Source organism: Aulonocara stuartgranti, assembly GCF_965226115.1.
Source record: "Aulonocara stuartgranti genome assembly, chromosome: 7".
In the NCBI taxonomy this organism is placed as follows: Eukaryota; Metazoa; Chordata; class Actinopteri; order Cichliformes; family Cichlidae; genus Aulonocara; species Aulonocara stuartgranti.
In genome coordinates this window covers 44,998,793-45,016,366 of record NC_138945.1, presented here as the reverse complement: position 1 = coordinate 45,016,366, position 17,574 = coordinate 44,998,793, and the positions used below count along the sequence as shown (strand labels likewise).

Here is a 17,574-nt window from a genome sequence, read left to right as displayed (position 1 = left end):
TGGGTGAGGATTATGTCTGCTGTAAGTCAGCCTAATGCCTCAGAAAAACATTTAGGAACGCTGTACATGTCGAAACACACTGGGAGGACTAGATTAAAACCATGTGGGATTAAGATAACTCTGTAATATGCATGACTCCATGTCTCCGATTAAGGACAACTTGAAAAAGCTACAGTCTTTTATTATATTCATTTCTAAATGGTTTGGCGTATTGTAGACAATGGTGTAACAGACAGAATACTTTGCAGATAGAAAACTTCCCAGCTTTAGATTTCTTTAAATTCCAGATTCAGACTCACACCCCACCAGCACCATACCACACCAAGTTTTTTTTTACTGTAGGTGTGATTTTCAATTATCTTATAGATTGTCTATGATGATTTTTTAAATTACTGCTATTGCTAACAGCACTCTTAATACAAGTGGGCTACAAAGAGTTTCCAGAAATTTTATACTATGCCTACAGATGATACAAATTGTTATGTAAAATCTCTTTATACAGGTTAATGGTGGTCCTTTAAAGTGGCAGTAGGGTGTTAGTTGTAGGGTTGGATAGGGTCTTTCTCCAACTTCATGACTGATTCATGGAGAAGGAGATAGCAGGACTTGGGGATTGCCTTTATTATTCCCATGAACAAGTTCAGAGTGTGTTATGTATTAACTGCGTGATTGTCTTCAGCTTGGCTAAGACCTCATGGATAATTCAGTAGCTTACTCACAGGAGGACAACAGAAGTGGAAACAGACGGAGGGGATAAAGATAGCACGAACTAGCCAGGTGAAATTCACTCTACCCAGCAACCAGAAGATCTCTCCAAGCATGCTAAGCCTGTGTCTTTTAGCAGTGCTGGTTTGTTGTTGTGTCACTGGTCATTTTAAGAGTTCCAGTGAAACCTGCCTGACACATTTGCTGATTGATTGTTTGGCTACAACTGGGCAATCAGTGGTGATATGGTGATTTATTATACACCAAAAAGAGTACACAGCTTCCACCTTAGAAGAGGATGCGCTCTTCTAGTACGTTGCACCAAAAATCATAATGTAGCACCACAGCAACTGCAAAAAACTTAAGGAACAATCTCATACAAATCTCCATTTCACCAATTTATATTCACCATGTCAAATGAGAGTACATTACTGTCTGTTGTTGCTTCTTTTATATTTAAGTGTGTTTTGGGGGGCTAAAAAGAAGCAAAACCGCTGTAGTTCAAAGTCATACAACCATGTTTCTCAGCAGTACTGAGAGTGGTTTCACAGGTGAAGTGGTGCACTTTCTGTTTTCAGGCCAAACTGTGAGAATATTAAATCTGCCATGTGATGCACTGTGCAATCCTAAGAAAATAACCATAATTTTCAGTTTTACTCAATTCCAGAAGACTCTGCAAACCTAACTGTAGAGAACACTACAAAAATGGTACATTCCAAATCAAAATACCAGTCTTGGCATTGTGGTACAAATCACATGGTTAATTAGGAGATAGGTGAACTTTCTGGCGGCTCCATCACTCAGTCCGCATTTCTTATTGTTTTGTAACATTTCTAAAGGCATAACCAAAGAAACCAAAGAGCTTCACATGGTGAAGAGATGCAGTATCCATAAAAGTTCGGTGCAATTTACTTATTTGGGACCAAACTAGACGCAGAAAACCCACGACAAGTAAGTGATCCTTTAAAATAAGACCAGAGTGGACTGAAATAAAACCTCAGATGTTGTGGTACAACTCAATGAAACTGTTGTATAGTAAAGATGATCAATTTATTATTAAATTATTTTTATTTTAATTATTTCTATTTATTTAACCAAAATATCACCAGAAGCTATTCTCCTGCCCTTTCATAAAAACACTTTTTTTCACCAGTCCTTTTGACATTTGACCAAAAAACAAACAAACAAACAAACAAACAAACAAACAAACTTCATTGGTCTTTTAACTTTTTTGCAAAATTTTAAATGGCTTTAAATTCTGGGAAATTCTATATTATTCTAATTCTAATAAAATATATATTTTTTTATTTACTTTTTTGGTTGAGCTTTCCAGCAGATGGCTTCACAGCATCTTCTCATAGTTCACTGACTGGCAAATCAACCTGAGAATCCGAAGATTTTAAAAAGTTTGCTGTACAGCTGGTGTGAAACTGTTCTTCTGAAAAGCTGCCTTTGATCAGCGCCGAACATGCCTACAGTTACTGTCCCTATATAACTCGATCTTTGGTCTACCTGTCCAGAGAACATAAATTGTTTGTCTGAATCTTCTTTGGCAAACTAAATATTGGTTTCACAGTTATCTGCAGGGCATGTGATGACACTGGGGCATTGTGAGACTTCTTTTTGCATTAAACCATCTGTTTTTTGGATGAGTTTCCTGTCGCAGCCAGTCCCAGCCAAACAGATACTTTTACTGCAATCCTTTTTTAATTAATTTGAAATTCCATTCACAAACTTTTCCTCCTTAAACCCCTAAAGAGAGGTTTTAAATCTTCACCTGATGACAACAAACACTTGTCAGTAACAGAGAAATAGTAAGACAACCTCTACATGTCACAGGTTACTTCTCTCACTTCCTGAAAATGTTCTAATCTTTGCTCCTAAACTGTAACATCTGATTCTAACTTCATGGACAGAAGCATCATTTGTCATTTTTCTATTTAAGATCTGGAAAATTCAATTTCTTTTAAAAGTTACCGTTTATATTTTTATGCCAAATAATTCAACAATCCACATATGGCTGCACATTAAGGATAACGCACGCACGCACGCACGCACGCACACACACACTCTATTTAGCCAGCTTTCCTGTCAAAACACTGACTCCTACCTCTCCCTTCCTTCCACTCCTTCCTTCGTCCATACCTCCTCTCTGTGTATTTATGTGTGTGGTTACTTACAAAGGTTCAGTGTGGCTTCAAACTAAATCTGTGTTTCAGGGTTCATGGACAGGACATACACTTTAACAGAGTATTTTCTTTATTGTTCACACACTCAGTCCTCCAGCCTCATGTCTGAACACATATATGAGAGGAAAAAGAGAAACAGCGAAAATGGGACAGAGGGATAGCAGACATCTGGCTGCCCAGTTAATCAGGGCTTTCTAATCCTAAAGAGACCTCGAACAAACACACACTCAAATACACACACTGCATGTGCGTATATGAGTTTGTACACAAAAGCAGAACTGACACACCAGAAAATAGGTATTAGGTTTGCACACAACACAGACACACTGTTACTCCACTCTTCCCCCATTCATACAATACCCATGCATTCAGGAGAAACATTAATATACACAGACAAGCGTCGAATTTTCTCTTTCCCACAACTTCCTTTGGAGGATTTCAGCCTCAGAGATTTGAATTCTGTGTAAATAAACTCAATCTGTGGTCAAAGAGAAGATGCAAATAGATTTCATTAAACTTGACTGAATATAGCCACCTATTCACTACAATTTAACTTGAAACAAACATAAGCTCAGAAATTAGACATTTTGGAAAATGCGACTGACCAGTCTCTGCTACCGCAGCTACACGGCTCTAATGATGGTGGTGTTGGTTTTTCTGCTGGTCCAGCTCACAATGAAATATCTCAGTAGCTTGCAGTTAAATTCTCCAAACTTTCACCGTCCACAGGGCACGATTCCTGATTATCTTGGTGTTCCCTTGGGTTTTTTCCTAGCAGCACAACTTCAGTTTATGACAAGATGATTTAAAAGAAAAAAAAAAAAATTGTGCCAGCCTTGGCTTCACTTGAAGACTAATGCTAAAAAGCAGTAATGCTAAACACTGCAGTATTATTGCTGGTAAGTAAATGATGTGAGCTCAGAGGCAGCTTAAGACATAAATATACTATTAAGTCAATGTAACAACATAGTGACTATTCATATCTTTCAGTCATATGACCAATGCAGAACCGATGACAAAACATGGTTTAACATACTAGAGCATTTGCTTCAAGACATTGTAGATCACCTCCCAACCAAAGAAAGTCCATGAACAAGCTACAAATTCTGACGCACATACAGCTCCTTCCATTTAAAGGCAAGAATTTTTTTTTATATCAAATCCAAAGTAATACTTTTGGAAAGGATACAACACAAATTTAATCAAAGCTTCTTTCACGCGTTCAGATTTAACAACCATTCGGCATTTTGGACACACAAACCTTGTAACTGTCTGGCAGCACAGGAAACACTGTTCTATGTGTTTCCCTCCTATAATGATTGGATATCATGTGACATTTATCAATGGGCAGTTCATGAACCTCTTCTAAATGAATAATGTCAACATTTGTTTGACTAATTATACAATAAGCGGTGCTGCAGGAAGCAACACCATAAATAAATAAATGCGCTAGTTGCTCTTTAATCCATTTTGTTCCGACGCCATGCAGCAGCTGATAATCGTTCCAGTAGATTCAGTTCTCCAAAGCATTTCTGCACAAGGACTGTTTACAAAACAAAAATCCAATTAAGTTACAGTAATTATTGTCAATGCCTGCAGTAAACATCCTGAGACGTTCAGCTTCCACTGTTGTGTCTGGTTGGGAGTTCTGGTTTAAAAAAGCAGAAGCGAAGAGATTGGATCTCATGTGAGAAATTAAATCTTTCCTTAGCAACCGTACAGGTGGCGTTTTAGTTTCACGGTCACAAGGCCATGCACTCTCTATTTTTGTTTTCAACTCCAACCTTCTCCACCAACAGAAATCCCCCCCCCGCAATGGCTTACCCTTTTCTGACGGCTTTCGGCAGCAGCCAGCTGGGCCGACATGCGCTCCTGCATCTTTCTGCAGTGTGCCATGACGGCCTCCAAGATGGAGATGGGGCTGGACCCTAGGGGACCCCGTTCCTTGTCTCCTCCGGGGACCCCGCCTTCGAAGTCCCTCTGAAGTGCCAGGTAGGGGTCAGTCAGGCTGTAGTGGCTGTACCGTTCTTGAAGAAAAACCTCCTTCCGCTGAGCCTGGAGGGGATATAAAAAAAAAAAGCAGAAAAGGTGCTATTCAACTTGTTTACACTACATGAGTAAAATGATTTTGATGAAAAATAATATATAGAATGTTTCCAGGTTTTCAACCAGAATCACACATATAATCTCATACTGTAGATATGTTATAGAATTAGCGTACAACCAGAAAACAATGCGTTAACTAACAGTACTTTGACATTGGTATAATGTAAGACAAAAACAAAAAGCCTTTGATAAGGAATGACGTTCTCTCCTTAACCTCATCCAGTGACCTAGATCAAAAGTGTACGTGTCAAAAAAGCACACGGGGTAACAACATGAAAGGCGTCAAACTGTGGTTTATTTTCTTCACTTTGTTAAGCATTTCTCAACTTTTATTTGGAGAGCTCTCTGCTACCCATGGGAAATGTATGTCCCAAAGAGGTTGAAGCTCAAGCAACACTGAAACTTTATTACTTGACAAACTCGTCTGGTCCCGTGGCCATCATCAGGGTCAGTTTGTGTCCCAAACAAACTCACCCATAATTACATTACAGTAAATAACAGCTAACGAGCAGGAGAGGACATATTTACGGTGATTTGGAGAGCTCAAAGCTTTTACCAGTCCACCATTAACACCCAACCTACCCCTACACAGTGCTTCAAAAAACAAAACAAAACAAAACAAAAAAAACAACAAGCAAAATAAAAGGAAGCTCAGGCCATGCTGTGGAACTACGAACCAACCAACTCTTCCCCCCTAAATGTTATTACCCCAACCGCATGACTCCACAAGCATTCAGCACTGAAGCAGGCACAACTGCGCTCAGGTTACACTGGTACATGGCGATGGGAGATACCTCTGACCAGCTCGGAAGACTGTACACACAGGAGGGCTGTGGTATAATAAGAGAACACGGCTATACTGGCATGACTGTTTCCATTCTTAACTGAAAACATGGTGTGCCTTTGCAGTTACGTAGAAGATCCTTTGCTAACTACAAACTTCAAGCAAGGCTGAAAATCTTTTCAGCTGCACACTCTAATGTTTATCATTCATCTTCCAGCTTTGGACTTCCAGTAGAATGTAAACAGAATGCTTAATGCTTCAGCAAATCAGCGTCCCAAGATAGCATGTCTTTCCAAACAGTATATGAATGCAGCAGACTGGTGATTGGCCAAAAAACAAAGCTAACAGCGGTAGTAAACATCTGACTTGTTTTCAGCAAAATTTTGTCAAGTGTATACAGACACCAGGGGAAAAAATTCACATTATCCGTGTGGCTTTAGAAAGTCTGGGTGTACACTTTTGCAGGTAAAAAAAAGAAAAGAAGAAGCTATCAAACAGAGCTGGCTGTACACACAGCAGGGGCAATGTGCTCTGAGTGAAGCACTAAAACTGCGACTCTACACTTGTGTTGGGTTCAGTAGTCAGTGTGTACCTATGTTAAATTATTTATTTTTTCTAGTCATAGCCACAACTTTCCTGTTTACGTTACAGTTCTTGCCAACTTATCTTTTTTGCCAGCAACCACCAGGCTGACCAGTTGCTCTTCATAGACTCTCATTTTGCAGTTGGACCGACCCTAAAGACTCAGTGTTTCCCAGCCACTGTGCCGCAGCACATAGGTGTGCCGTCAGAAATGATCAGGTGTGCCGCGGAAGATCATATGGTTCCACCTGATTAGTACTCTAATAGTGCTAATAATATATTAGTTAACAATACATTAGCATAATAGCTTGCATGCTATATTTTCAGAGAGGAATTTGTTTTTCTTGATGTATATTCCCCTGAAACAGCTCACTGCATCAAATCCTGCAGGTTATAGAGGGGAAACATCTTCTGTAAGATCCAGTGTTTTTCACAGCTGCTTCAAGCAGAATCTGGCATTTATTAGCCTCAGTAACATTACCCCTGTTGAACCGGTCTTCTTTCTGACCGAAAACAAATGACCATCGATTGGCCAAATACTGCCTAACCAAAATCCACTTGGCGGCAGTAAAGCGGCTGCAAACCTGCACAGACCATAAGTAGTGCTGAAAGAGTAATACATGTTTCAGGAATACACTGCAATAAAACAAAAGCCATCAGAGTTGGGTGAAGGTCGTCTTTCGATCTATAACATATAACTGAGTCAAGGCATTTATGAAGGACAAACCATTTGATGTGCTCTTTAAGCAAAAAGGAGGTGCCTTAATCTAAGATTTGAATTGCAGTTTTGGAATGATTTCACAGTCATGATTCATATTGATCAGCAGTAGAAAAATGGTGAGTAATTAATAACTAGGGTTACTTAAAGGGTTGGGACTTAAATTTTATGTGGGGGGAGGGAAAGCCAAGTGTAAGACAAAGCCACAGACAGCAGGGACAGAGAGGAATGAATGGCAGGACGGAGCTGCAAGATGCGTTTCCAAAGAAGGAAAAGTAAGTCTGCAGAGTCAAACAGTAACACGCTCACATAAAGAGCGCAGAGGATAGAGATTGATGGTCAATTCTAAGAGCGCTGAGGCAGGTCTGGATACTGATGGCCGACTGTGAGCAGGCCAATATAAACATGCCCCCGAGGAAAGGTAGGTGTGCGTGACAGAGAGGAAGAAAGAGCACGAGGAACCGAAGAACAACAACAAAAAGACCGTGTGGAAAGACTGGAAAGAGGAAAGACTTGAGAAAAAGCTGAATTTTCTCACAAACACTTCAAACATGAAGATAATACCTGCAGGAATAATTTGCTACTTTCAATAAACTTTGAGTTGACATTAAAAACCACACTTATAACTAAAACAAGCAGTTTTCTGTATTTAATTTAATTCTAAAGTGTCTATAAAATGGTTCACAGCTGTTAAAAACTCAAAATTCATGTCTTTAACCTTTCAAAAATCAAAAATTCAAAAATAAACCATCCAGAACACAGAAATCAGCAAAGTGCAGAAAATGGCACCAGTGTCACATTCTTCAGTTTCCACACCAGAGGGAAGATTTTAGTTAAAATGGATGAATCTTAAAAAAAAAATCTTAGTAAAAATACTTATTACAATATATTTTCTACTCTCAAAAATCTTTATTAACATCAGCTGGGTGAGTACTCGGAGTTTTGACCTCATACCATAGCTGCTTATGCTCTGAAGCTACATAATCCAGCTTCAGTGAACGTATCATCTAAACCATCTTAAGGGAATCCATCTGTAAAGCTCAGCAAGAAATAATTAGGAGCAACGTAGCGCCATCTTTCAATTCAATTTTATTTATATAGCACCAAATCACAACAACAGTCGCCTCAAGGCGCTTTAAACTTCCCTTCACCTCTCAGGATCTCCCTGTAAATGCTCACATAGAACCAGGGGCCATTTAAGTCCAGTTCAGTCAGTCAGCGGCTCTTTATGCTCACATTAGGAACATTATTTATCAGGCTAAAGGTTTTTGGGTGGTTAGGTGAGCATTCCCATTAAATATGAGTAAACTATTCATTTCACAAGCCTCAACTTGCTAGCATGTTGTTTCTTTCCTTTCTCATTATTATTAAAAGAGCCGTTTATGATACGTGAGTAGTTCAACAACTTTTTCCTCAATCACCTCTGTTTTCCCTTCGTATTTAAACCTGTGAACCAGATCATCAAGATTTCCTGATTGGGGGCGGGGGCTCAGGATCGTAGGTCACCCTATTTACAGAGTCAGGGCTTGGACCAATAGCACGAATCCTTTGAGACCTCTTCAGCTGTCAAATGCTAAGCTCCCCCGAGGCTCTTAATTCCATAGATACATTGATTATCACAGGGAAGCTACAACATACAATAGGCTTTGAGGGGTATATGCTTTAGGAGCAAATCCATTGATAAAAAAATCTGTTTTTCTTTTCTTAAAAAAGATAAAAATTTAACCAATATGTTCTGGTCACCTGTTTGATAATGCTGATGAATAATAGTGGAGACAATATTAAACATATTCTTAGAATAAATGTTTGTAATAAACATGCTGAAATAAATTAATAAAAGTAGGGCTAAATCACCCTTGAACTGTAAGTTTCCAGTGACTTTAGGATGTAAATATGGCTAACATCCCTATATTTTAGTTACAGTACATGTCATGAGCCATACCCCTGAGGTTTACTAAGGTTTAAGATAAGATGTTTATATATTCTGGTTTGGGAAAAACAGAGGGGTGATTATGCGCTAGTAACTCTAGAGTATTTACTAGTGTAGCATTGGTGGTATGCTATGAGTGAGATGTCAGTATTATTAGCATCAACCTTTATAGGCATGCTGCACTCGCTGGGAGATGGGGTTCAAAATTGTGGCCAGAAAAAGAAAGATGGTCTCAGAAGAGCAGTAGGGATGGACTAGAAGAGAAGGACGAAAAAGGAGAGTTGTAATGAATAAAAATCAGGGAAAAAAGAGAGAAACACTGAAGTGAAGGAGGGAAAGAAAAGATCTATTTGAAAAGAAATCTGGAGAGGGCAATCCAGACATTGCATGGTGGAGAAAGAAGCAGCATGTATTCTTGTGACTTGTGAATATCAAGTCAGCAGTTGGCTCCTAACTCAATCCATATAAAAAAAAAAAATTCAAACAGAGGAGCTGTTCATGTCCGGAAGAACACACACAAGCATTAGACCAAAATAGAGGGATGTGCTTTGAGGGCACTTGATTTGAGTGTGTGTTGCTTGAGATGCTGCTTAGCTCGGGAGTCAAAAAAGTGGTGTGATAAACTGATAAAAAACTACTATTCACATGATTCATGAACACCTGGATGGGAGGTATATCCTAAAAGGCTTTGTTTCAATGAAAGGTTTTTTAAAATAAATAAATAAATATATCTGATGTGAAGGTTAACTTTATTCCGATGAGTGATTCAAGAACTATAAACACAGTCATGTGTCTAGATTCCAAAAGACACCTGTACAGCTCTTTCTGCTTAGCGCATATATATATATATATATATATATATATATATATATACATATATATATGTATATATATATATATATATATATATATATATATATATATATATATATATATATATATATGTATATGTATATATATATGTATGTGTATGTGTGTGTGTGTACACACACATTTTTATAAAGCCTCCTGTCATTAACAGCCAGCTGCTGGTTGTTTTTTGCCCTATTGAAAAGTGACTCATGTATTCAATCGTTATATCACCAAAAAACACCAAACACCTTCTAGTTCCAGCTTCTCAGATGTGATGATTTGCTGGTTCTCTTTCTTGTTTGGAGTTCAGTATTGCGTGTTGGGTTGAATAGGATGACATCAGATGATTGATTTGTGGCAGCAGTTTCCTTCCCTGAACAGTACAATCGATCAATTGTACCTAAGTTGAAGAGCTATCAAAGAGCATTCTAAATATTGGCTTTAACCACTCAGGTTAGTCTTATTTCAGTCAATCAGTTGATTATTTAATTGTTAGAATAAACAGTAAAAGTCAGTGTCAGTGCTGCTTTGTTATAATCATAAGAAAACAGACACTCAAGGATTAGATCCGTTAAACAGAGTAAAAAACCAAAATATAATTTTGTCTAACAATTAACATGATTTATTGAATTGTTTTCATCTAATAAAAGTGCTGCTAATTAAGTCTAAACACATTCATCATTACTGTCAGATTGCTGTTTAGTCCACACTCTGCCTTAAAATTATTTCTTTTCCTTTCATGTGTTATATTCAAACATTTGCCATTATTTAGGTTATCTGTCTTCATGAGAGTATTTTGTTCTGATGGATTGTCCTGTTTATTTTCTAAAATGTAGCCATGTAACTACCTTTGGCTCATTTTAATTACAGTCCTTATGCATAAGTATAAGATGATCATAGATACATAATACTGTATAGTATAGCTCGCATCATACACATTGGGTGTTGGCAGGGGGATATCATACCATGCAAGAGCTCTCCAGTCTGTTTGTGTGTGCATTTGTCACCAGGGGGTGTGGATAGTCCCTCGAGATGAACTGACCCTGGGGAGGATGGAAAATGTCTGCAGTACCATCTGTCATTCACACACACACACCAAGTAAGTAAGTAATCTTCACTTCAACTGTTTTCTCTCAAATTATCTATCAGTGAGCTGATTTGGGTGTCACATTTAAACCAGAGGACCCTAACCTCATGTATTAAACCTAGGTTATGTTAGCAAGACGGAACCAGTAACTCAATGCAAAACAAGCAAACTAAAGATAAAATTCAATGGCCAGTCTCTGGGCCTGTTTGATTAGGGCTTTGGCAATCAGTTTCACAGCAACTGCCAACAACCTCTATCCTCCACAAGCAGTCGAAGAATTGACACCTTTCCCTTCTGGTGGTTGCAGATGGCCTTTAAGTAGTCTGTAGGCCTGTGTCGGTGAGGCTTTATACTAAAATGAGGAAGTTACAACGAATGTTTGAATGTGTATCTTGCCTGCATTCACACTGTGGAAATGTAAACATTTTGGATGTGAATTGTGGCATTAGGTGTATCTAAAATGTCTCACTAAACTGTACATCACATTCATTTTTGAGGTTAATAGCCAACTGTTTCCAGAGGACCAAGGCAATGCAGGGGGTAAAAAAAAGAAAAAATAAATAAACTTTAGAAACTCAACTAATTCATTCTACTTAGGATATGGTTACCAGGTCCCCACTATGGACCCAGGCCTGGGGAGGGAGATCGAGGGAGATCTTCAGCTGGTCTTAAATCATGGAGCCTGACCAGGCACAGAATAAAAAGGTGGGTGGTGAGCCCATAGGAGGGCAGGCTCATGCCATATGGATTGGGTGCAGTGTGTGTCTATCAACGGTTGGGGCAGAGGGTCTGTTGGTCAGCTGCTAAAGCTGGCTATTGGGACATTATCTCTCTGGTGGGGAAGGAGCCTGAGTTGCTGTGTTTGAGGGTTAATAGATGCTGGCTAGATATAATTCGGGCTCACCTTACCACATGGTTCGAGCTCTGGAACTAGTGTCCCGGAGAGGGGTTGCACCCTGTTCTGGTGTTTGCCTCTAGCATCTGCAGTGTGGACACTGTACTGGTCTGATGGGGTAAAGAGGGAGATGAGAGTAAAAGCAGTCTAAGCCCCTAACCTAACCTAAGGTAATGACAATAAGATCGCAGATTCAAGCAGTGGAACTGAGCTATCTCCAAAGGGTGACTGGAATCAGCCTAAGAGATAGGTTGAGAAGGAGTCCTTCAAAATGACTGAACTCCCAAATGAGAGTAAAGCTGCTACTACTCCGCTTCGAAAGGAGCTAGCTGAGGTAGTTTGGGCATCTAATAAGAGTGCTTCCTGGTTAAACCATGTAAGTCAAGTAAGGGTGGGGAGGGGGAGGTCTGAGCCTCTCGGTTATCGGTAAAGGACGGATGGATGGATGTCATATAGTGGATTCATGGCCCAGCTATTATTTCTGCAAAATATTTCATATTTTAAAACTGTTGCTTAATAACTTCTTCATACATGCTGAAAAAGGTAAGGAATATGTAGGTTCAAAGAGCTGCGAGGGGTATCCCCAACATTTTAAGTCAAATGTAAACACTACATATGAATCCCAATCAGCACACAGAATGATGAAGTGTGGTGGTTTACTGTAACACTGAATTAGAAAGCTATCCTCACAGTGAGTGAGAAAGAGCATCTGACACTTGATGACCCACAGTCACGAAGGATTTATCTTTGCTGCAGGGATCAATATGTGCAAAAGGATTAGATCTGACATAGAAGAACAGATGACTGTTGCACGCTGCAGGAGATATGGTGGACCCATAAACAGGGGAGATGGAGGATGTACAGTATAAATTAGAATAAGATAAAAGAGGAAAGGAAACTCAGAGGTCAAAAGAGAGGCAAACAGAATGTTTTAAAAAAAGTAACTATCAGAGAGAATGTGAGAGATGTGTGCATTAAAGGAGAGAAAGAAAGGGAGGATAAAAGGGAAAGATGATAACAGGTGAGAACCAACAAAGCAGATGTTAGCTGTCACCTATGCTGTGTTCACACGCAGCTATGACCCCACTATGAGCTGACAGTTCAAAGCTTCGGAGAACTTGAACAGCATCCAAAAAAACAGTCTCCTCAAGCTGCTTTATACTGTAAGGTGAAAACACTACAGAAAAAGCCAGAAAACCCCAACAATCCAAAGATCCCCTTTGAGCAAGCACTGGGCGACAGTGGGGAGGAAAAACTCCCTTTAGGAAGAAACCTCCAGCAGAACCAGGCTCAAGAAGGGGCGGCCATCTGCTGCGACCGGTTGGGGGTGATGGAAAGAGAATAGAGGGAGACAAGATGAAGTATACTTCTAATGGCCTATTCCAATTGGTGGTAATACATCATAAACATTAAACAAATTAAAAACAAAAAGAGTTTTTGCCATTTTTTCATTTCTTTGTTTTTGACTTTCTTTGGTTATGTATATTTCTTATTTTCTGTGCACTACAGGTTACTGTCACCCGTCCCTGAAACTGGTAAAAATGACCAGATCAGTCCTACAGCAGATCAGCTGTATCCTACCTCACAGCTGGTAACATTGCTGTAAGTTAGGAAATTTCCCCTGTTTCATGCCATTCTGTGCATGAAATGTGTAGCTGCACTAAATATTTTAAGACTTGTGCAGCATGTATAGCCTTGGCATTGGCTGATTATTTGCTCCAACATGAGAAGCCAATTAAAGTTTGATGAGGATGTACAAGCTTGACCTAATTTAAAAGAAACCCAGGATGATTTCCACCAAACAGTGAGTGGCAAGCACAGTATTAATTGTTCCAATGCATATGTAACAGTACGCTAAATAATAATTATATTAAAATGAAATGAAAGCTGAAAGCACAGCCAAATATATCATGATGTGCGTGACATCACATCTGAAGGCTATTTAACTTGACTGGTGTCAGTGGGAGCAATTCAAAAATCCATCACTCATTTATCTTTCCATCAGTGCTGTTAGCAGAGGCATAGCACTGACTGTACACTGACATCAGTGAGGAACCAGGCCACTCTTACATAACCAATCCAGCAGAGGAGAGATAACACCAGCAGTTACAGAACTAAAATGATTGGCTCCTGGCTTCCACCCCCTACATTTTGTATTGTGATGCAGCTTTAGAGGTCAGATGCACATGTGTCATAACCCAACAACTGCAGGCAGAATTGTCCATATTATGCACCCCAGTGTTTTGTTGTATCATCTTATCTTCAGGAACCATCACAAAACAGAACCACACTGATATATCAATTACAAACTGGTACTGCTACATGCATTATCAATGCATGGTATAATGTTCTGCAATTCATGACAACCGCTTATTTTAAAAGTTAAAATGTAGAAAAACAAAACAATAAATAATCCAGACATTTTCTTCAGCTTATCTGTAGGTTGCGAGGGAAGCCCTGAACTCTGTCTTGCCAGCCACCTCCTCCAGCTTATCTGGTGAAAAACTGAAGTTCCCAGGCTATGCACAGCTGGAACACCTTACCCAGCATGCGACATAGCTGGCTCCTTTCAATGTGGAGAAGTAGTTGCTCTACTTTGAGCCCCTCTCGAATGACTGAACTCAATGCTAAGGATTGAGTGCTCATTCACCCTTTAGAGAAAGCTAATTTCTGCCACTTGTTTCTGTGACGTTGTTCTCTTTTCATTCAAATTACATGATGTCTAAGTTCCTGCTTCTAAATTTAGATAAAATTGAGGGTATTGTACTCTGCGTTTAAAGTTTTAGAAATATGGTATCTAACCAGATGCTTACTGTGGACGGCATTACCCTTGACCTCCAGTAACACTGTGAGGAACCTTGGAGTCGTTTTTGACCAGGATATGTCCTTTAATGCGGATATTAAAAAATATGTAAGACTGCTTTCTTCCATCAATGCAATATCTCTAAAATTAGAAACATCCTGTCTCACAGTGATGCTGAAAAACTAGTTCATGCATTTATTACTTCTAGGCTGGACTACTATAATTCATTATCAGGATGCCCTAAAAACTCTGAAAAGCCTTCAGCTGATCTAAAATATATCGACAGGCACTAGAAAGAGAGCACATATTCCTCCCATACTGGCTTCTCTTCTATGGATCCCTTTAAATCCAAAATCGAATTTAAAATCTTTCTCACCACATACAAGGAACACCCCAAAAAAGCCCTTCGACCTCAAACTGCTGGCTCATTTGTGGTTCCTAGAGTTTCTGAAGGTAGAATGAGAGGCAGAGTTTAGTTAGACAGCAATAGGTCTAGGATGCTGGGCTGTCAAACCCTAATGCTAATGCTAAGATTGTGGCCAGTAAGCTCAAACAAACTATAGCCTACTTAAAAAAAATACACTAGATATGAAACACAGGCACCGAGACCATTATTTAGACTTTAAAAAGAAGCACATATAGCTGAGTAGCATCAAACCAGAGCATAAGGTGGTGCAAAGTCAAGCTGTGTCTTCACATTAAGTAGCTACATCACTATATAGTTAATAACCAATGACTTTATCATTTTCCTTTTTCAATATATCACAATAGACAAACTAGAAATTCAATCAATTCCAAATATGTCAAATCTGCAAAACAAATTTCCTTCGGGGAATATTACAGCTCTTCCAACTCATTTCAAAAACATGACTCTTAAATCGCTTCACTATGAACTTGGCACATTTTGTAAACAAGAACACTCATGCGTCTTTATGTGCTACTATGTAGACTAAAGCCTGATGGAGGCCTATAGCAGTGATATTTCACACTCAGTGGCAGCTTCCATCACTCATATTTAATGAGCTCCGCTGACAATTTCAATGAAAGTTTGATAAAGCAACAGATACTTTAAACTATATGTAGATGAAGTATTTCATGCCAGCATTTCTAAAAAAAAGAAAAAAAGAAAAAAAAGAACCTAACCTAAAAAATATTTTCATCTCTTCAATTTTTCCATGTCTCTCAAATTTAAATCCGAACAGCATAACCAAAGAAAGAAATCAAAGTCAAAGGAAAAGTCTATAAAAAAAAAAAAGACTTTCAGGCTTCACAACAACACACCCACACAACCCTACACATTTGGAGCCGATTAGCTTGTCAGTCACTTATATGTAAATACGGTTTTTAAATAATGTAATGTGAGGGAGGGGAAAAAAAAACTCCAGACATAACATACTGAAGAAATGCTTCAGAGAACACCCACAAACATACATTTTTACTAAATCGTGCGCACACACACACACCACATCACTTGCGGCTGTGTTTAAGGGTTCAGCTACGCAGTAAAGTCAGCTCCTTACATGCTATTTTTATCCTCAATGCTACAGTAAACCAACACAGGGCTGCTGCTTGATTAAACCTTATAGTCCCTGTGGGCAGGAGCACAACAGCTCCCCCCAACATCTGATAGGGCCGCAAGTGTGTCTATTACTTACTGTCTGTATGTCTGTGTAAATGGTAGTTTTTGGGAGAAGTCAGGTGCATGTGTATCTATTTTTCTGATAAAGTAGATATCAGCACATTATATCCAGCTGATGAAAGGAAATCGTTCAAGCAAATACACATAGATAAACACACAACTCTAAATTGCAAAAAAGACACTTAGCATGCAGGCACACTTAAAGAAAGCGATGTAGATGATACACTCCTCAGACTAAATCAAAAACGAGTGGAGACAAATGATCACAAACACATACACAGACACACATTTCTCAACACATAGAAGCACTCAAAACATACTAAATGTGTGTATTATCACCAGTTTTGGCAAGCAAGTCAGAATGAAAAAGCACCGAACACAAGCCAAAGGGCTTGTGTCCAACAGCTCCTCTGATAACATACATCAGTTGAAAATCACAGAGCTCAGCAACCCTGAACACTTGACCACAGACACACACACACACATACACACACGCACGCACGGTAATGCTGCCCAATCACAAATTATGTCAAATGCAGATGAAAAAAAATGCTGCAGGCATTGAGTCAAATTGTGAAAAGGCAACAGAAGACCATAAAGGCAATTTCACTCAAAAAAAGAAGAACAAAAGGGAGATACAGTGGTTACCTAAGAAAACACATCCACAATCAAATGGTTTTTTATAGGAGACTTTGTTTTGCTTATCGTAACATCAATCAGGCTAAGTGGTCACACAAAGCTGGTTATCGACTAAGATAACCCAGGGTTCCCCCTTTGTGGTCACAATAAAGGGGTGGAGCTGGCAGCATTTAACGAATCATGGTTATGGATCAGTGTACTGGCAGTAGAGCAGCTGATTTTACTAAGGAAGAAAAAAAATATTATGGGAAAAATATGAAGGCAAACACATAATACAAGCAACACAGACACTGCAGACAAAGCAAAGTGTTGTATGAACGCATGGGTGCTTTAAACTTGAAGTAAGACTTGAAGAGACTCAATATTTTTTGGGAGTAAAGCAAAAAAAGAAAGAAATTGTACGCTTGAATATCACAACTCTATTAAGAGATGAGAAAATCTGATGCATTATAATCGATTATAATCGAGCAGCATTATTTCATTAGGCTAAATTAGTTTAAGTTTTAAAATACATTTCTTGTTTTTCTTCTTGACAGTATTTAATGGTCTGAAAGTAAAGCATAAATATTAAAATGTAATTCAAACATGGTCTATGTGAAAATATAAGATCAAATGATGTCTCACTTCGGAACCAAAAGGCTTATA

The 17,574-nt window shown here is 38.9% G+C and overlaps 1 protein-coding gene across 1 annotated transcript in view; it reads right to left on the bottom strand.

Annotated features, from left to right (window-relative positions):
- cttnbp2 (cortactin binding protein 2) overlaps window positions 1–17,574 on the bottom strand; it is a 92,082-nt gene that overhangs the window by 45,198 nt on the left and 29,310 nt on the right. The window contains exon 3 of the mRNA XM_082538119.1: window positions 4,719–4,949. Within this exon, the coding sequence (XP_082394245.1) occupies window positions 4,719–4,949 (231 nt within the window). The remainder of the gene's footprint in view (window positions 1–4,718; window positions 4,950–17,574) is intronic.